Raw genomic sequence first — 21,537 nt, 5'->3', positions numbered from 1 at the left:
GCTCAGTGGTCCAAAGTCCTCTTTTCTGATGAGAGCAACTTTTGCATCTCATTTGGAAACCAAGGACCCAGAGTCTGGAGGAAGAATGGAGAGGCACACACTGCAAGATGCTTGAAGTCCAGTGTGAAGTTTCCACAGTCTGTGTTGATTTGGGGAGCCATATCATCTGCTGTTGTTGGTCCACTGTGCTTCATTAAGTCCAAGGTCAACGCAGCCGTCTACCAGGAGATTTTGGAGCACTTCATGCTTCCTTCCGCAGACGAGCTTTATGGGGATGCTGACTTCATTTTCCAGCAGGACTTGGCACCTGCCCACACTGCCAAAAGCACCAAAACCTGGTTCAATGACCGTGGGATTACTGTGCTTGATTGGCCAGCAAACTCGCCTGACCTGAACCCTGTAGAGAATCTATGGGGCATTGCCAAGAGAAAGACGAGAGACATGAGACCGAACAATGCAGAAGAGCTGAAGGCCGCTATTGAAGCATCCTGGTCTTCCATAACACCTCAGCAGTGCCGCAGGCTGATAGCTTCCATGCCATGCTGCATTGAGGCAGTAATTGCTGCAAAAGGGGCCCAAACCAAGTACTGAGTACATATGCATGCTTATACTTTTCAGAGGTTCAATATTGTTCTATGTACACTCCTTGTTTTATTGATTGCATGTAATATTCTAATTCTCTGAGGTTGTGGATTTGGGGTTTTCATGAGCTGTACGCCATAATCATCACAATTATGACAAATCACGGCTTGAACCATCTTGCTTTGCATGTAATGAGTCTATCTCATATATTAGTTTCCCCTTTTAAGTTGCATTACTGAAATAAATGAACTTTTGCACGATATTCTAATTTATTGAGTTTCACCTGTAAGGGTAGCCTTCCTTTCACTGGGCAGTTACTGAGGGGGCCGGGGGCTCCCAGGCCTGCAGGCCAGCCTCCCGACTCACCCAACCGGGGTCCCCCCTCTCTAGTCCTCGGCCCCAGCCAAAGTTGGGGCGAGCGGCCACGGGGGGGGGGGAGAGCCCGAGACAGGCGACCCGCGCGCCCCCGTGGCTCGAAGGAGGCGTCGGCTGGACGAAAAGAGTCAGGAGGGGACCGAGCCTCCCCGATCCCTCCTGGAGGCGGACGAAAAGGACAAGAAGCGCAGCGCTGCCCAGCCGCTTGGCGGGCGACCCAGAGCAGTCCCTTAGGCCAGCGTTTCCCAACCTTAGGAACTTGAAGATGCGTGGACTTCAACTCCCAGAATTCCCCAGCCAGCTATGCTGGCTGGGGAATTCTGGGAGTTGAAGTCCACGCATCTTCAAGTTCCTAAGGTTGGGAAACGCTGCCTTAGGCAAGAAGCCGGCAACCCTCCAGGTCGCCGGCCCCGGGTAGCCTGGAGGGCCGCCTGCGTCCGTCGGGCGTTCCGGCTCCGCCGGCGGAAAAGTCCCAATGGTTCCGTTGCCGAATGACTGCTCCGGTGCCTGTCGAGGAGGAAGGAGTTTCGCCGGTGCGCCTAGCGCGACGAAGGAGGAGGCAGGCTGCCGTAGCCCCTTTGGGCGACTTCCCTCAGGCGCCCGATCCGTAGGCCTCAGGTTCGACTTGGAGGTCATCCAGGCGGTGGGTTTGCCGCAGCAAGTGAACCGCTGCTGGGCATCGCCTCCCCGGGAGGCAACGGGCTGACGAGCCCGCCCGCCCACCCACCCCCATGCCCGGAGAGCCGCGCCGGAAGGACGGGCTCCAACCGACTGGCCTATCTGCCGTGGGACCCTCTCTGTGCAGTATTTATTTTGTTTTAAAGGCAGTTGTTTTTCACTTCTACCTTGAATCATACTCCACAAATCATTCACTAATTAGCTTATATTTTACTATATAAAAGGGCCTAATAAGTGAAGCTAATCTAGATCTTCTGCTCAACATTATGCTTTCACAGGAACTGAATTCTTGACTGCTTTTGCAACAAACTAATGCGAGTTCATTTCCCCTGGAAGGATGTACAAATCATGTAGATTTAAACCATCTCTAAAATCCCAAGTGCAACAGATTTTGTAATCCTATCAGTCATCCAACTTTACAAATACTTCACAAGTTGGCAGATAACGTAGGTGCAGCAGTTAAACCAATTCTCAACTCTTGTTCTGGCTGCAATGAGAAAGTAATTGGGGAGCATTGGTGAATACCTTTTTTAAAATCATACAGTAGACACCTATCATATTCAAAGCAATATGTTAAAAAAATATTCACAAGACATTAACAAAATTTGGCAATAAATGAGCACTTTCAGTGTTGTAGTTGTTTTTTTAATTTAGGAGACATCTTTCAATAGTATAATTGTTTCATTAATAGAATGATTTATGTTCATATATAGCCTCAATCATAGCCTGCTCTGCAGAAATAGAGATAGGTTTTATTAGACAGTTTACATAAACAAGCAGGTCTCTCTTTAGCACCATGCCAAAAATTTTACCTCTGCCCTTATTTGGTCCAGACTGATGTGCACTGAAGACTGAGTGATCTAAGATTGCAAATTGAAACTCCTGCCCCTACTAACTGAAGCCATTCTCCTTAATACAAATAAAAATATCAAAGAAATTCAGCTTGTTTCATCCTCAAGCATTTAGATAAGGGAAAAAGCAATAGAGATGTGCAGGCTAAAAATACTGGGGGGGGGGAATCCAGAAGGTCACCCACAAATGAGAATGTGTGTGCCACAATATGGTACCCTGCTAATTCGCTGGCATTATTTATTCCTTAATGATAAATGACATCCATGTGCAAGTTTAACTCTTTAAAGATATTATTTAAAGAAACTTGAGAATCAAAAAAAGCAGAATGGTGGAAAACCCCAAAGGAGATTCTTTTCTTCCCAACAGAGCAAGGGAAAAGATTTCAAAAAATCCTGCTGGTATTTCAACTGGTTAACTATGGTTACATCTTACAAACTTGTTAATTTGGAGGCATGCAGTGGGGAAAAAAGAATAGTCACAAAATGCAAACTTAATCCTATTAAACCCTTTGCAACTTTTCTCCAAGATAAAGCCCTTTAAAGTACTGTAGTTTCAGACAGGTGTTTTACACTGATTCCAAATAACTTCATACCTCTTTGCAGATTTAAGCTCCACTACAGGGAGTAGCTTTACCTGAGCCAAGGGGCTAATGGCAGCTTAACACTTTCAAATGAGGACAGTAGAAAGAAAACCAACTGCCCTTTGGAGAATTACAACGTGTTGGTAAAAGTTAAAGGCATTTTGCAGAGATCCGCCTGGAAGTCTTTGGGAATACTTAAATTTAACAAAGCCCGCCCAAAAGAAAGAATCTTGATGGCTTCGACAATGGCAGCAGCAGCTGGCAGCTTCAAGGCCAGGAATCCCTCATTTACCCAGCCCTCAAGAAGCAGCAGCCATTCTTTTGAATTATCGCCGTTAACACATTTGTGATAATTTCTGCCAAAGGGTCAATATTATTTTCCTGATTTATGCTCTTCGAAGCACCAAAAGAAATTAAGAGTCAAAGTTTATCCCACCCACCCGTTTGTTACATCATCAATGAAAACTTGTGTTGCAACTTCTGACAGTCTTCAAATCATTTGCTTTGTCGATCTCCATCTTCCACAGCGTTCCTGAATAAGAAGGGACAGAGGGAGTTTAAGCAAAGAACTGCAGAATGTTGAAGAGGAAAATCCTGGTTTTGCCTGGCCATTTCCCTGCCCCAGGGAAACAAAGCAGCAGCAGTCAGAAACCAGGTCGCTGCTGCTGCTACTGAATGCTACACCTCGTCCAAATGCCAATTAGTGCCGCTTTTCCAGAACGGAAGGAAAACAGCACATTTTGGGGTTGACTACACTATGTAACTCAGCCTCACTGATACGGCGCGAGTAAGGCAAGATACAACTCTCAGTTCAGGTCATTAAATGATGCCTAAGGTGCAAAGTCATTTCATTTCAAAGCTTCAGGAAGTGAGAATTCACGTGAGGACAGTTTCAATATAATATGGTGATTATTCAGAAGCCTTTAAGCCTACCAGTAAACAGGTGTTGATGAAATCAGTTACTGAGATATTCAGTGAATCAACCAAATCACAAACTCTTCTCATCTAGGAATCCAACATGAAGGAAAGGCTTGGCCATTATGCTTTGAAGTGAGGAATGCGACCCAATACAGGCAGAGGATGTCCTTGCCTCATACAACATTTTGGAAACTCATCATCAGCAACAATCCCATTTATCAAGAAAACTGAAAACAATGGCTAGAGAAACTTTTTTTTTGCAACAGGCTATTTTTCATCATGTGCTAGGCAGAGCAGGATAGAAGCCACTGATAAAGCTAATTTATAATATATATTTTTCTACCTGCCTGCCTGCCTGGTTGTTCCTTCCCCCATAACACAAAGCAGAGTTTCCTTTCTGCTACAGGCCAACATTTTCACAAGGATCCCTTGCAGCAGAAACAGGAGGTGGGAATGAGAGGGAGAAGGCAGGCCGGCCTGTCACAGCCCTGGACAGATCACCTTCCAGCTCTCAGGATGGGCTCCCATGCGAGACTTGCATTCTACCCAAATTAGGCCAAAAACTCCTTCCCCAACTCATCCCTCCACCGTGGGGGCAAATGGGAGATGAGCCTCTGGCTCTAGGAAGAAAAGACATTCTCCACAAACTCTAGTTTCCTTCCTGCCCCCTCTCAGTCTGCTGCCTTTGCAGGAGAGTGGCAATTATGCTAATTCTCTGAATGTATTGCAGGTTCTTAACATTTGCACCCATCCCTTCCACTCCTTCCCAGTGACAGGGGAGGCCTTCTCAGACTACAGCCCCGTCAGGAACAAGGTGGAAGCCACAGCCCTGGATGATGGCAGTTGCAGTGATCTGCCTGTGGGAGAGCATGGGGGGGGGGCGGCGCTCATCTCAGGTGGTCACCTGGTGCTTATGCAGGACACTGTTGAAGACACAGCACAGCACAGAGCTGCGGCTCTGATCTCCGCCTGGCTGGGGAGGCCCAGAAGGCTCTGCAGGTGTCCACCCCACTCAGGGGCTCCTTTGCCACTCCCTGCCACAGGTATGAGGCCACCAGCTCCAGGCTCAGCCAGAGTAGGGGGTCCAGTGACTGAGCTGGTGTCAAGACGGCGGGGTCGCCCTTTCTGTCTGATCCCAATTCGCAGCCATCCAGTTCCTGATTGGTCTCCAGGCCAATCAGGATTACAGATTTGGAGGGGACCTTGGAGGTCTTCTAGTCCAATAACCTGCTCAGGCAGGAAACTCTATATCATTTCAGACAAATGGTCGTCCAATCTCTCCAGTGATGGAGCACCCACAACTTCTGGAGGCAAGCCATTGTTCTAACTACCAGGAAATTTCTTATTTCTAGGTTGGTTTTCTCCACGGTTAGTTTCCATCCATTGCTTCTTGTCCTGCCTTCAGGTGCTTTGGAGAATAAGCTGACCCCTCTCTTCTTTGGGGCAGCCACTTAGATATTGGAAGGCTGCTATCTTGTCACCTTAGTCCTCCTTTTCACTAAATTAGACATGCCCAATTCTTTCAACTGTTCTTCGTATGTTTTAGCCTCCAGCTTCCTAATCATCTTTGTTGCTCTTCTCTGCACACTTTCCAGAATCTCAACAGCTTTTTTTATATCATGGTGACCAAAACTGGATGCAATATTCCAAGTGTGGTCTTATCAAGGCATTATAAAGTGGTATTATATCCACAGCATTTTGCTAGTCCGCTAATTTAGTCACGTTATCAGAATGCAATAAGATTCGTCTGGCATGAATTGCAATACCCAAATTTCAGTACAACTAAAGCCAGTTGCCAAGGGGGATTGGGTGTTTGCATTTCTGATAATCAGGGCAAGTCAAGGCTGGAGAGCCCCTGACTCTGTAATAAAGGGTCCAGTCCACTAAGAGGGGAAATGCACCCCAAATGAATGGAACCAATCCAGAGAGATGGCGGATGAAAGGTGATGCCCGGAGTACACTGCAGGAAAGTAACCCACCCCCCACCACACACACTTTCAGCTGCATTGTCTCCCCAGCAGCAACTGCCTACCAGGACACTTTGCAGTCTCTTCTCAGAGTTTGCTGGTACTCTGCAGAAGGCTCCTCTTCTTTAGGAAGTTTGTCTGATTTTACTTCAAGTACAATCTTGTCTTTGTGATCTTCAGGCCTCGTCCTGAGGGGGAAGAGGAGAAGGGAGGAAGGCAAGAGCGCTGAGACAGATCCAAATGGGTCTCTGGGGAAGGGGTCGGGGATGTACTACAGATCAGAGTGGGAGGGGCGGCCTTTTCTTTGATCCCCATTTCTTGCTCAAAAGATTGAGCACCGTAAGGCAGAACTGCTCAACTCTAGTGAAAGTACCTTCAACGGACACTTTTGCTGAACTGGACACTCAGATTAGGTACAGATAATCCTTGACTTACAACTATTTGTTTCGTAACCGTTCAAAGTTACAACAGCACTGAAAAAAGATGATTGATGACTGCTTTTCACACTTATAACCAATGTAGCATCCCCATGGTCATGGTGATCAAAATTTTGGCAACTGGCCTGTGTTTAGGATGGTTAAAGGGACCCGGGATCATATGATCACCTTTTGTGACCTTGTAACAAGGAAACGCAATGGGGAAGCCAGATTCGCTTAACAACCATGTTACTAACTTAACAACTGCAGTGATTCACTTAACAACAAAGGTTGCAAAATAGGGCAAAGCTAACTTTAACAACTGTCTTCCTTAGCAATGGAAATTTGGGGCTTATTTGTGGTCCTAAGTCAAAGGCTATCTGTAATGGCCTTGGCATCCAGTAGGAGGGAAAGCCGCAGGATAGACAAGTGTCATGCGAAAGATATCTCAGTCCACAGAAAGAGGAACGGTGGTAAGCATTTTAGTAGGAAACCTTCCTAGTTTTGGGGAAAGTAGAAGTATAGGAGGGGGCTTCAAATTCACAAGAGTTGCTGTAACCTTACAATAAAGGTAGTACTCTTGGTTGGTGCTTCTTGTCTGGACTATCTCAAAGGGCTAACATCAACCTTGTAAGTCTGAAAGGATTCCCCCCTCCTTGCCTTTTCCCATCTGGAAAACTCTTCCCACACTTTCCGATGAGATCCTTTTTGCCTAAGGATTGTCTAGGCTGGACTCTCCCCCTCCTGTCTCCCAAGACCCCTTTAGAGATAAGGGGAGAGTGAAGATTCCCGATTGTTGCTCTGGGGGGAATGGGTCTGCCAACAAAAGCCGGCTGCTAGGTGTGTGAGGTTGGGAAGTGTGTGGCCTCAGATGGACCAGCAAAGGGGAAGTGACTGGAGTTGTCAAGGAATGCTCCAAACTTACATTTCTTGCTTGCCACAGGCCAGTTTGCCTTTCTTGTGCAGAAAGTAAAAGACAGCTCCCAGGGTGGTGATGGCCAGGAGGCAGACAGTGATAATCACCCCTTTGCTCTCCCAAGTTAGGGTCTCTGTGAGGAAAGCAGGCAGAAAGGAAACCAAAAGAGCACTCTTGGCAGGGCTCAGCTTGATGCACAAGCAAGGGCTGGGTTTGGAAAAGGAGCCTTGCTGGGGTCTTCAGAGCCAGCCCCAGGGTGGGGGGACTTGGCAGAGGGGGAACAGGGCTGGCTGTACAGCCAAAAGGCCATCTCTAAGTAGGAACACACACACCTCACAAATAGGCACCCTCCACTTCTGGTGGGGTTGCAATGGTGCATGTGTAGAATTCTCCTCAGCTTCCAAGCTGGTTGCTTAGTGATAACTTGCACTTACAATGGACCTCTCTGGGGATACTTATGAGGGTTCCTAAGTTCCAACGGGTGTCCCTTCCCCGTCAAGTACTCTGCAACAGCCTGAATTTGTAGCAGATTCCAATGTCCCGTGATCATGTGACATTTGCTTCTGGTTTTCATTTTAACTGGCATTTACTCCCGTTTTCAGGAAAACCAGCCCCATAGCAAGCCATCAGTTCACTTAAACATTCACTTAACCACTGCCATAGCCACTTTATGACTGTGGCGTTTTCTTAATGACTGCCACAAAAAAGATCACAAAATTGGATCAGTCACATTTTATGACTATCATAAAATGACTACCACTGAACAGGCTACATTATGATTGCAAGTCGAGGGCTGCCTGCAGTGTTTTTCAGCCTCAGCAACTGTTGCTCCCAGACCTCCCCAGCCAGCATGAAAAACACTGCTCGGCAGCCTCTTTGGCGAGTTGCAAAAGGGGCATCTGCAGGGAAGGCAGCCACAATGATGTTCCTGCCTACAATGCTTGTTTGATGGTGGCTAAAACAGCAGTACTTACCCGCCTTGTCAGGATGGAGTTTTGTTTCCGGCCCTTGAAAGGAAAAAGAGACATGTTGGGTACCAGGCAAGGAATGCCTGCTTGGCAAGTAATGCCTTGACCTTGTTACATTCTGGAAAAAGCATCCAAGAGGCAAGCTGGGGTTGGGGGGGATTCCATGCAAGGTTTTCAAAACTGAATTGGCCGTGATCAAGGCCTCCTTGGGTCCCCGTTTGAAAACCATGTGAACCTAGTTTACTTTTATCTTTGATTGGCCTATTGTTCTGGTTTGGCACACTGTATCAAGCTGGCATATTTCTTTTCCTGACAATGCAACATCAGGCATAAACTTGAGTTGTAGGTAGTCCTCGATCTACAACTATTTGTTTAGTGACCGTTCAAAGTTACAACACACTGAAAAGTGACTTATGACTGCTTTTCGCATACAATCATTGTAGCATCCCCATGGTCACATGATCAAAATTCAAATGATTGGCAACTGGCAAGGTTGCAAAAATGACCTTAGGACACTGTAACTGTCATAAATACAGTTACAGCGTCCTAAGGTCATTTTTGCAACCTTCTGACAAGCAAAGTCAATGGGGAAGACAGATTGATTTAACAATTGTGTTATTAATTACAGAGATTCCCTTAACAACTGCGGCAAGAAAAGTCTTAACATGGGGCAAAACTCACTTCACAAGTGTCTTGCTTAGCAATGGAAATTTTGGGGTCAATTGTGGTTGTTAAGTCAGCAACTACCTGTAATTCAGTAAACTGAACAAACCATCCTGTCACCCAGGCCCTGAAAGGAGTTCCACAAGCAATATAAATTATGAATACAATGTCATTGGAGGCACTACATTTTCCCTAACTTATTCAGGAAGGAGAAGTTGCAACTTTTTGGAGGAAAGGAAACATCCAAAAGGTGAAATAGAAAACATCAGTAATAAATGTCAGGCTGAAGAGCCTTTTCTGGGTTTTGCCCTCACCAAGGCTTTGAAACTGTGCAACACGGGCCAATTTTTCTAAACAGAATTTTATTTTGGAAAGCTGGAGATGGTTCTAGCAGTTTGCAAATGCTCTAAAACCCAAGTTCGTTCCAAGCTGGATCAGCAAAGAGTATGAATGGTTTTCTTGTCCGGGCACCAGCAAGAGAGAGGAGGGCCACTTACGAAGAGGGAAGCGCTGCTCCTCTGACCCCAGCTCATTTTCAGCAATGCAACGCAAGCCCGACTCCAGGACTTCCTTGGTGACCAAAATGGAGAGAGTACTGTTGTACCGGTATTTCCGTCTGGATGTGCGAATCTTTAGAAAAGATGGGACAGTTCATATTTGGTTCAGGGAGATTCAATAATGTGTTGGGTTGTTACGATTTTTAAATGGGAGAAATGCCGGAAAATATGACCAGCGATCCCAGGAGAGTTCGCAGATGGTCCTGGACTTAGTGACCACTCAAACTTACGACGGACTCTCTTGAAAGGGACTTATGCCCGGTTCAAAGTTCTAATGTAGCCCCCCCACCATTTAACTATGTGACTGCATTTGGACACTCTGCATCTATTTATTTATTTATATTTATAATGAGACTTGTATGCCGCCCTATCTCCCAAAGGACTCAGGGAGGCTAACAACAATAAAATACAAATGAATACAAATATTAAAAAAGAATTAAGTTGTATCAAAGTCCCACCAAAACCAATAAAAACATTTAAAATCATAATTAAAACCCCCATTATCATCAGTCCAGGCTGGCCTGTTGGAAAAGATATGTCTAAGGTCACGGCGAAAGGACCGAAGGTCTGGGGCCATCCGGAGCTCCCGTGGGAGTTGATTCCACCAAGCAGGTGCCCCAACAGAGAAGGCCTTCCCCCTGGGGGTCGCCAGCCGACATTGTCTGGCCGACGGCACTCTGAGGAGGCCCTCTCTGTGTGAGCGCACAGGGCGATGGGAAGTTGTTCCTGGCAGCAGACGGTCCTGCAGGTATCCCGGGCCTAAGCCATGTAGGGCTTTATAGGTAAGAACCAGCACCTTAAATCTCACCCGGAGAGCAACCGGTAACCAATGCAGCTCACGCAGGAGGGGTGTAATATGGGAGTATCGGGATGCTCCCATCACAACCCGCGTGGCCGCATTCTGCACCAGCTGAAGTCTTTGGGTGGTCTTCAAGGGCAGCCCCATGTAGAGAGCATTGCAGTAGTTGAAGGCCCTCTCTGTGTGAGCGCACAGGGCGATGGGAAAACGTTCCTGGCCATTTGCACTGCCTCGCAGTCACGGGATCACAATTTACAAACTTTTTGCCAGAAATCAGGGCTTCCTTTTTATTTCTGGCAAAACCCAGGCCACAGCAAACAATGGCTTTGCTTAACAACAGCAGCGTTGGCTTTATGACTGTGGTATTCACTTAGCAATTGCCACAAAAGAAGTTATAAAAATGAATCTAGTCCACTGGTGAGGCACTTTTTGACTGTTACGACTTATGATCATAATTCCCAGGCTTAATTAGTATTGTAAGTTGAGGACTATCCATACAGGAGAAGCCTCTACACATTAGCTCTGTTTATTCCATTGGCCTTTTCAACTATTGGCTTTGAAGGATAAGAGAAGCATTGATGGTTTTGAACTTTATGGTTGGAGAAGATTCCTGAGAATATCAGGGACAGCCAAGAAAAACAGCCACAGAATCATCGAACAAATTAATCCAGAATTCTCACTCAAGGCAACAATAATAGGGGGTGTTATTTGTCAAGAGCCCAGGCTAGTTTACCCCCAGATATCATGGGTGCTCCGTCACTGGAGATTTTTAAGAAGAGACTGGACATTCACCTGTCTGAGATGGTATAGGTTCTCCTGCTTGAGCAGGGGGATGGACTAGAAGACCCTTCCAACTCAGCTCAGCTCAGCTCAGCTCAGCTCTATTCTATTCTATTCTATTATTCTATTCTATTCTATTCCATTCCATTCCATTCCATTCCATTCCATTCCATTCCATTCCATTCCATTCCATTCTTTTGAAATCAGCTTTGCTTTCATTGGCTTCTCTTCAAACCCCTAATTTGGTCCAGTTTGCATCTGTTTAGGAAGATTTACCCTGTTAATGGACTAGAATAGTCCCAAGCCTTGTTTATATCTTTTCTTTCAACAGCATTTTCCCCAGTCTGGGCAGCTTTAAGATATTATGTAAACTTCAACTCACAGAATACCCCAGTCCAGCATTGCTTTACCCTACTCTAGTGACTGGAAAAGGAGAAATAAACAAATTTTATAAAGAGGAATAAAGACTAGCCTGCGGCTAGCATAATCTTAGCCAGCTCTTGGTGGGCAAGAGTGGACAGAAGTTTAGTTCTAACCTTTAACTTGAAAGTAAATGAGGAATGGGGGAGAGGGAGAGAGAGAGAAAGAGAGAGAGGGAAGGGGAAGACTGAAAGAGGAATCTAGTCATTTTGGGAGGCCAGAGTGGCCCAATTACCGTGCCCTTTGTTGTACTCCACGAGATGTTCAGCTGAGGCACCGAGTGGAAGCTGCAGGACAGATCCACCACCTCCCCTTCCCGCACGTCATGTTCTGCTTCCAAGGTAGCTTCCGGGGCTTCGCTGCAGGGGAAGAAAGATGCTGGGCACTCCCTTGTGAGCCCAGATGGGCTGGAGGGAGACGCAGGCAAAGACTACTGGCTGCCACACCGCGCTTACCTCGAACGGCAACAAAAATCTCCCGGGTGCGCACCCAATCTGGGAAGTCAGGCATCATCACCCTGCAATTGTATTTGCCTGTTTCCTTATAGGAGATCGACGTCAACTTCAGGATGGCACCGTCTGCAATGAGCTTCCCTTTCTAGAATGAAAAAAAAAACCGCCCCTCCCGATAACCTTGCTTGCTCTTCCCATCTTTTCCAAGCCACCACGTCCTCCCGACTTCCACAAGATGCAAAGAAAACTCTTCCCATCTTGCATTCCTGCCTTGCTCGCCAACTTTACCTCCGTGTAACTGTCAAGGTAGTCAATTTGTGTGACAAGGTTGCCCACACCACTGGACACTACAGCCCACAAAAGTACCTTCTGCCACTGGAATTTCAAAGGTCCGGATCCTTTGGTGGAGCAGGTCAGGACCAGGTTTTCTCCTTCACTTGGTTCCTGGTGTCCAGTCGGGAAGATTGTGGGCACATCAAGGTCTGGAGGAGAAAAACAAGCTTAGCCCTATCTCTAACCCTAATATTTTAGAAAGAACATTAAATCATAGGGCTGAAAGGGACCCTGGAGATCTTCTAGTCTAACCCCCTTCCCTTATTCTACTCGGAACAAATGGTTATCCAATCTCTTCTTGAAAACCTCCAGCGACGAAGCACCAATAACTCTGGGAGGCAAACTGTTCCATTGATTAATCCTTCTGACTATCAAGAAATTCCTCCTTATTTCCAAGTTGGATTTCCCTCTGACAAACTCCTACCCATTGCTTCTTGTCCTGCCCTCATATGCTTTGGAAAATAAGTTCATTCCCTTTTCTCTCTGACAGCCCCTCATGTATTGGAAGAGAGCTATCATATCACCCCTAGTCCTTCTTTTCGTTAGACTAGACTAGATCCGGGCATTTTACAGGCCACAGGCCTCATCCAGCCCTTTGACTATCCCTGTCCAGCCCATTGCAGTGATGACAGGAGGGAGGGAGCAGCAGCAGCAACCCTCAATTACAGTCCCAGTTTCTCATATGTCCCCTTGGGAGAATTAATTGTTCACCCCTGGACTAGACACACCCAGTTCCCTCAATCATTCATTCTATGGTTTAGCCTCCAGACCCCTTATCATTTGTATTACTCTTCTCTGCACTCTTTCTAGGGTCTCATAGCAATCAGAACTCCATGCATATTCCAAGTGTGGCCTTCCTATTGCAGCATATCGCTTCTTGTGATCCTGACATTATCCCTCTGATGATGTAATCTAAGACTACATTGACTTTTTTGGCTGCTGCAACACACTGCTGGCTCACACATTCAAGTTCGTTAGTATCAAGAGAGACAGAATTTCACAGTGTTCTTATGAGAACCTACAACAAACCAGAAACCTTCCTGGAATCTCAGCAGTGTCTGTCTTTTGACTTGACCCACCTTGAAGGGTTGACGAACACCAAAGGTTTATTAATAATGCAGTAGCAGCCACAACTGAGAAAAAGCTATTTCCTTTTGATGAGAAACGCTTTGCCACCAAATTATATCCACCAAGGGGATATAATTTGGAACTGTAACTGGAAGTTCCCAGCAAGAAGCAAAGTTTGTCTATTTCCTTTGAAATCAGAGAACAGGAAGCTACTCACATTTTACCAACAGATTCACGGAGCCGATTAATTCCTCAAGGGTCTGAAAATCTAGGGCTACGCACCAGTAGAGACCACTGTCATTTCTCCTGACACTGGAAAATGACAGCTTTCCATCTGGAGGCGAGTATATACTGTCCTGTTCAGGGCAAAATTGAGAAAGGGGAGTGATACAGCTAGATCTCCATGAGAAGGTTTCACAGATCCAGTTTCTCACAGGAATCAGGAAGCCATTCAGCAGGGTAGGTCTGACCTATATATGCAATTCAGTCAGGTCGGGAAGGTTGCATTCACACAATCATACATGGTTGTCTTAAACCATAGCTAGCAATCCTGTAGGGTTCACGGTCAACCCTCCAAATTTTTGGTCACATGCTAATAGGGATGCTGCAAGGGTCACAAATGCAACGACTGGTCATAAATCACTTTTTTCGGTGCCTTCATAATTTTGAATAATTAAACAAATGGTCGTAAGTCAAGGACTGCCAGTTCTTTCCAACAGGTTACACTGCGATAGACAATTTTTGAACTCCTAGGAGCCATTTCAAGATTTGGGGGTTAGTGTCCGAGTGACGTTGTGAGCTTTTCTCCTTTTAAAAAACACAAATTAAGACTCTGCTGGGGATGCAAGCCCATGTCATTGGGTGTGTTATTTCCCATCTGATGACGGCAGGAAGCGGCTACTCAGGCGCAACTATGGAAGCTGGCAGTAACTCCACTTCCAAATCAGAATGAGGCCTGGGAAGAGGCTCACCTCCGACTTGAATATGGTGTATTTGGGTGGTGGGTTCCCGTCACCTTCGCAGACTAAGGTCACATTGTCACCTTCCTTCAATTCTGGGTTTGGGTGGTCCAACACAAAACTGAGGCTCTGCGTGGCATCTGAGAGAGAAGCAAAGCAAAACCATTCACCTTCTGGAATAAGCTGTCACGAATTATGGGGTTTGAAGTCTATCATGGCTTCAGAACATCAGTAAGGCTGGGAAAACAGGGTCAAAATAGTTAAAATATCCAGATTTCCCTGACCAGTTCTCAATCTGGATCCCATTCTGTTCCAATACTTTATTTAATGTGCTGCCATCAAATGCCTTGTGGGAAAAAGTTGTTTCTTCTTCTTCTTGTGCCATATCTGTTATCGGACGTTGGTGATCATGTTGGCGATCCTATTTTTATCAGCAGCCGCACGAAAAAGTGCTGCTGAGTTTTATCCAAACCAGTCCCTTAGATTGTGAAGCCACGATGTTCTTCTTCTGCCTGGACCTCATTTGCCTTCAATCTTTCCTTGGAGGATTAAATGGAGTATGCCGTATTTTTCTGGGTGTTGCATCACACGTCCGAAATATTCTAACTTTTGTTTTTTATTTGATTTGGTGATTTCCCTTGGCTTTCCCAGCCGGCTTATCACCTCCTCATTTCTGACCTTGTCAACCCAGCTTACACTAACAGCTGCCTGTAAATCCACATTTCAAATGCTAAAAAAAGTTTAGGTTATTTTAAAAATAATCTTTGTTGTTTTTACAATGCAATAGAAAGGGCCTTGGGAAAACCACCAAGCTGAAAATGGGATAGAAATGAAGAAATACCCAAGTATTTGTTTTCATTGTCTGTACATACACACATATATATAAATATGCATTTGGATGTGTGTGTATAAAATCAAACAACCAATTAGTAAATTAATAATCTATATAGTACAGCAAGTGGCACCACTTAGCTGGCTTTGTCTGGCCTTGTAAGCTAAGCTGGGTCAGGCCTGGTTCATGCTTGGATGGGAAAATTCTAGGGATATCTAGACGTGAATGTCAAAAACATCCTTAAAAAATCCAATCGTGAATCACATCCCTTACCAAGGAAGAGCCTTGGTGGAACAGTGGGCTAATGCCTCCCTAAGTAATACCAGCTGCCTGCAATTAGTGCAGGTTCGAGTCCCACCAGCCTCAAGGTTGACTCAGCCTTCCATCCTTCCGAGGTAGGTAAAATGAGGACCCAGATTGTTGGGGGCAAGAAGCTGACTTTGTAAAAATGCCGCTGGGGGGGGGCGAAAGCCCTAATAAGCAGGCATATACATAGAATGAAGGCTATTGCTAAGCACATTGATTTGTGCTTCTTAGATTGTAAGCTGCCCTGAGTCTTCGGAGAAGGGTGGGATATAAATGGGATTAAAAAAAAACAACTGCATAGATGAACCATCTGGTTCATCACAGAAATTTCGTGTTACTCTTGAATCCAGGGATCCAAGCATTATACATAAAACACAGGCTATGGCTGTCCTTTGCTAACCATATCCCCATGTTGTACATATTCTATTTGTAACCCACTTTAAGCATTTTTTCCCAAGAAAATCCATCTAGAGGTAGTCTGTGACTTATGATTGCTTGTTTAACGGCAGTCTGAAATTATGACAGCTTCACTAAGAGTACTTTACAGCAGCGTTTCCCAACCTTAGGAACTTGAAGATGCGTGGACTTCAACTCCCAGAATTCCCCAGCCAGCTATGCTGGCTGGGGAATTCTGGGAGTTGAAGTCCACGCATCTTCAAGTTCCTAAGGTTGGGAAACGCTGCTTTACAGCCTCAAAAGAACTTATGACCATGGCAAAACACCACATATCCCCAATCACATGATCCCAATCTGAGTACTTCGCTCGCATTTATGACTAGTTGCAGTGTTCTGTGGTCATGTGACCATGATTTGTGATCTGTCTTTTTTGCCAGTTTCCAACGAAAAATGCCATTGGGAAAGCTGGTTTTGTACTTACGACCGTTTCACTTGACTTAGGGACAGGACTTGGTTTACAACTTAGGACAACGGTAAAAGTGGTGGTAAAATTGGATCTGGTCACATGGTGACTCAAGTTATGACCGCAAAAGTTTATAACGATCATAAGTCGAGGACTCTCTCTAATCATTTCCCAGGGTAATCAAGTGCTGTCTCCTAGGGATACGAGCCAACCCAAGCGCTGAGCCCAGCCTTACAATAAAGGCTGATTCTGAAGCTCTCCGACATGGCAGTCTTGTTCGTTCCCATCAGCATATAACTGACTTGGCAGTGAAACTGGGCTTTGCGATCCTCTTGCGTAACTCGTGACGAAAGCACACTGCGGACAGTGATCAGCCCACTGGGTTCCGTGGCGACGGTGGTGTGAATCCCTATTTCTGGTGGAGAAGGAAAGGAAAGAAGAAGAACAGAATGTGTACAAAATGTTGAGAAAACGACTGTCATGACCCATCAGTTTGGTCACACTGAATTGATCCTTTTTGAAATAGGGGATCAAGGATTAAATCATACATGTGTAGCTAATGCTAACCGTTTTATTTATTTATTTTTTATTTTAATTCCATTTATATCCTGCCCTTCTCCGAAGACTCAGGGCGGCTTACAAGCTTAGCGGTAGCCTTCATTCTATGTATATGCCTGCTTATTAGGGCTTTCACACACACCCCAAGCGGCATTATTACAAAGTCAGCTTAAGCCAATGCTGCCCTATTCAGAAGTGTTGCCCACTCCTAAACCACCAGCCTGCAAGGGAGAGTCGGAAGGGTCAAACCCCACTTTTCCCTACTCCAAAGCAGGAGGGTTTCCATCTTATTTTTTCCTTGACTTACCAAGTGTGGCATTTTAATTTCCTCTTGTCTCTTCATTTGCTTCTCTGCCAAGATGCAACCCCCCCCCCCCCGCATGCCGTCATCCACACACATTGCCCAAATGAACTAAACATTTATTGCTGGGGACATCAGTCTCCCCTGGCCCCAGAAGCAGCTGGCATCATTCCCACTCCCAGGACAGGAAAGAGGAGAAGAAAGTCTAATTGCTCTGGGTAGCAAAATGCCAACTTACAGAAAAGGACCCCTCCCTTTTCCAATGACACTGGGAGCCTTCGGCTGGCTCCACATCTGGGATGACCATCAACAGGAGGACCTACCTTCATCTTTAGGGAGCAGGAGGTCCCCGTTCTTGTACCAGGTGATGCTCGGAGCTGGGAAGCCGTTGCGGGCGGTACAGGTGGCCATCTGAAAAACAGAAACATTGACAAGACCCTACAGCTCTTTCAGGGTTCAAATACCAGGTTGGGGGCAGAAATGCATTTTACAATGCCAATGGCAAAACCCCTGGATGAATTCCCCCTGGGCGAGAGTCACCTAATCGGCTTGATCCTAGACAGTTTCTGCAGCCTCAATCAAGCCCTTATTATGTGCAAATTAGCTGTGTTTCTAGGATTTCTAGAGATAAAATTCATGCCCTTTTTCTATTTGTCCACAAATAGGTACTTTCAATGCAGTGAGATTTTCTGTTAATGGCAACAGCAACGGGCCAATTTGATAGCTAGAGAAATAGCACTTCTGAAAAGCAAGTACCTAGCTCTCATGGTGATATCTAACGGGGAAAATGAACCTTGGACTGGCAAATTGCTTTGTCCCACCCTTTTCTTTACCATCTCTCACGTCTAGACTAGCATTAGAAACTGTAGGTACTCTTTTAAGTCACAACAGGGACACAAATACTTTTATATCGGTCTATTAGTCTTACACAATGTAGCCACCCATGTGCTGAACATACGACCTAAATTTACCTAAATTTAAAAAGTGAGAGTAGCCAGAATTGCATGATTGAAACCCCTTATTGACTTTTTGCGGGAAATAGGAAAAAATGTCCCTTTTTTTTCAAGTTGGTCGTAACTGAACCATCGCTAAGCGACCAACCATGTAACTTGAGGACTACTTATATCATGAATCAAAAAAGAAAATGGTATATTTATACTGATTTATACTACCCATCAAAAGTGAGCCGCAAGAAAGACAGAGTGTCAGAAAATACCAACCCTGAAAGGCCTCACAGTTTTGCCCAAAGCCCCCACTGTTTTGGAAATGTTCCTCTATTTACAAGAACAGAGTAACCTTCTGGGTAGGGTTGGAATCTGTCAGCAGTCAAGAGGGCAATGCAGCGACCACGTTTAAAAAGCATGAGAGACCATTGTGCAATTGCCCCCTGGCTTCCTTGGAGTTCTCCCTGCTCCTGGCCACACTGGCATGTTTTCAAGAGAAGCTGGGGGCCCTCAGAGCAGAGAAAGCTGTCAGCAACCCGAGACCCAAAGCTCAGGGGAAGCACCGTGCAGACCTTTCTCAATGCAGCACCCGGCAGCACAGAGTGATCCCTACCTCTTGGAATGGGAGGTTGAAGGGTTGCGATCCACCTTTTGCCAGTTGAACTTCAGGAGCTTCTGGGGCTTCTGGAAGAGGAAAGGGCCAAGGCCGAGGTCAGGCTGTGCGGCAGAAGAAAGACGCCTTCCATCGCTTGGACCTGGCCTGCAAACTCCCTTAACTGAGAGGTGGGCTAGATGAGGCTCTACTACTCACTCGAGACTTGCAGCTTGGTCTGACTGTCAGTCATGTTAAGCCAGTCTAGCCCCACCTGGCAGATGTAAGTGTTTGCATCTTGCGGAGTGACCTTCTGGATGACGAGAGAGAAATTCTTGATGATGCTCAGACGGTCCCTGTCCTGGTTGCTTGCCCAGGCTTCCTTGTTTTGGAACACAGAGACGATTTTCTTCCATGGGACTTCCCCTCTCTGGAATGTCTAGAAAAGGGGGAGGGGCAGGGTAGGGAAAAGACTTTTAAAGGATCCACAGAAGATGGGCAAAAAAGTCACCAGGGCAATTACCATGGTGCCACTGAAGCTCGGACTGGTTTTTATGAGTGCCAAGTATGGTGGCTGCTGTCTGGATCACGCTCTGTAGATATCCGTGGAGGTGGAGCATTTGAGGCTGCAGCTTCCAAGCTCTGAATGAATGACTGAGAAGGTGTAGGACCAACCATACTATTCATGGTTGGCGGTACATAGACATTCCATGATAGCTCTGGTGCATTTTTCCAAGTAAAGCCAGCCAGATGACACTGATGGAAAATTCACACAGGATTTTCACATACCTACAGGTAGTTCTTGACTTACAATCATTCGTTGAGCAACCATTCAATTCACTTAACAACCATGATTCACTTCTCAGCTGGAGTGATTCACTTAACAACTATGGCAAAAAGGTCAGAAAGTTGGGCGTGACTCACTTAGCACCCACCTTGCTTAGCAACACAAGTGTGGTGGTAAGTTGAGGACTATCTATAGTTGCAATTGGTTTGAACAAATCTTTAATCTTAAAACTGAATTACAATCCAAAGAAAACAGCACATTCCAACTAATCAAATTGACATTACTGAAAATTTCTTAAAAGAAGGACCCAGCCTTTTCCTCCAGACTAATTTTAAAATAAATTACCATATGGTGGCAGGTTTGAACTTCCTGATCCGAGGAAGAAACATGCTTAATTCTGTTTTAAGTAAGTCAATCTATTTTTAAAACCTATCAATTCTTGCAATTTTTTTTAATTACAAAAATTTAGAGCAGGTAAAAAGTCATCTCTTCTCATTTCACTGCTTTGCCACTCCCATAATAATTTGTAGCAGTAGTAGTATTTATTAAACTTGCATGCTGCCTGATTCTGAATAGCTCTGGGCAACTCACATCAATAAAAAAACTCCAATGAAATCAATACATGATAAAAGATAATACATGGCAAATGCTGAAATTATATAGAACTCTAATTTCAGGAACCATCAGTTGTGAGGCTGTCACTATATCACACTTCAGAAAAAATTTGTAAAATGTGAAATTTCATAAGAGACCAAAGGAAAATTGGGCTTCATGATAACAAAAAGATAAACCTACAGGAACAGAACACGGAGATGACACAGCATAACTGCCCCAAAACTCTGTGTAACTCAGAATATCCATAATTTTCATACTTGGCAAAACTCTACAAAAACCAAAATTTCATCTCCACACCGAAGCAGCTTATTTTTTGACTTACAGAGAACCAGTTGATGTAAATGTAGCTTCTGTTCCCTGGGATAGAGAACTGACAGTTCATTACAGCTGTTTCCCCTATTTCTGCTTCTACCACATATGGCATTGAAACTGTCACATCTGCTTCTGCTTCTCCTAAGGGAGAAAAAGGGAAAAAAGAAACCAAAGTTAAAGGGTTACATTCCCACCTAGCTTGCTTTCTGGGATCCTCAGTAATGCTACCAGAATACCAGGTTTCAATCATTTCTCTGGCTATTTTTGTCCTTACTCAGCCAACAATTGGAGTAGCTGCAAAACTGAATGCATGTCCTTGTTCACTGCAATATGAGGCTACCAATGAGTTTGGGTCTCCTCGTCTAACCACTCACTCATATTCTCACTCATTGGTCTTGGATCTTGCAACATTATACTGGGCCACATGTACTTTACTGGTAGACCTCCACTTAGGACTGGTCACTTAATTAGTGTTAGAAATTATGACAAAATAACAGAATAACAGAGTTGGAAGGGAGGTCTTCTAATCCAACCCTCTGCTCAGGCAGGAAACCGTATACTATTTCAGACAAATGGCTGTCCAGTCTCTTTTTAAAAACTTCCAGTGTTGGAGCATTCACAGCTTCTGAATGCAGGTTGTTCCACTGATTAATTGTTCTAACTGTCAGGAAATTTCTCCTTAGTTCTAGGTTGCTTCTCTCTTTGGTTAGTTTCCATCCAATGCCTTTTGTCCTGCCTTCAGGTGCTTTGGAGAATTAAGCTGACTCCTTCTTCCTTGTGGCAGCCCCTTAGATATTGGAACAGTGTCATCATGTCACCTCTAGTCCTTCTTTACATTAATCTAGACATACCCAATTTCAGCAACCATTGCTTGTATATTTTAGCCTCCAGTCCCCTAATCATCTTTGTTGTTGACAGACCATCCAAGAGCTACTTATGGTCCAATTCCAAAGTTTTGACAGTTCATGCGACTGCATTGTGGGTGCTTGGCAACTAGCCTGTGTTTACGGATATTTGCAGTATCTTGTGATTACTCATAACATCCACCATGACTTTCAACCATAATTCCAGACTCAACTGTGGTTGTAAGTCAAGAACTGCCTATATTGGAATTGGCTATTAGAACAAATATGGTGGTGCTCTACCTC

General features: G+C 45.1%; 3 protein-coding genes across 3 annotated transcripts in view; all 3 read right to left on the bottom strand.

Moving 5' to 3' along the window:
• Positions 1-1,690, bottom strand: part of LOC310644791 (cadherin-2-like) — a gene marked incomplete at both ends in the record, with an annotated part of 42,206 nt that extends 40,516 nt beyond the window's left edge. The window contains 2 exons of the mRNA XM_083370099.1: positions 949-1,116; positions 1,685-1,690. Of these exons, the coding sequence (XP_083226225.1) occupies positions 949-1,116; positions 1,685-1,690 (174 nt within the window). The remainder of the gene's footprint in view (positions 1-948; positions 1,117-1,684) is intronic.
• AIRIM (AFG2 interacting ribosome maturation factor) overlaps positions 1-21,537 on the bottom strand; it is a 207,973-nt gene that overhangs the window by 55,720 nt on the left and 130,716 nt on the right. The gene's annotated exons all lie outside the window — the stretch shown is intronic.
• LOC310644790 (cell surface glycoprotein MUC18-like) lies at positions 3,563-20,767 on the bottom strand (the record flags this gene model as incomplete). The annotated part of the gene is made up of 16 exons (XM_083370098.1): positions 3,563-3,599; positions 6,018-6,140; positions 7,294-7,417; positions 8,259-8,291; positions 9,413-9,545; positions 11,707-11,825; positions 11,927-12,068; positions 12,290-12,405; positions 13,542-13,680; positions 14,296-14,423; positions 16,516-16,695; positions 17,463-17,550; positions 18,697-18,767; positions 18,895-19,114; positions 20,400-20,530; positions 20,764-20,767. The coding sequence occupies 16 exons, from the start codon at positions 20,765-20,767 to the stop codon at positions 3,563-3,565; spliced, it is 1,788 nt and encodes a 595-aa protein (XP_083226224.1).

The sequence above is a fragment of the Vipera ursinii genome, assembly GCF_947247035.1.
Source record: "Vipera ursinii genome assembly, chromosome: 9".
NCBI classification, from domain to species: domain Eukaryota; kingdom Metazoa; phylum Chordata; class Lepidosauria; order Squamata; family Viperidae; genus Vipera; species Vipera ursinii.
The sequence above is the reverse complement of the archived record's forward strand: the minus strand, read 5'-3'. Positions and strand labels throughout refer to the sequence as shown.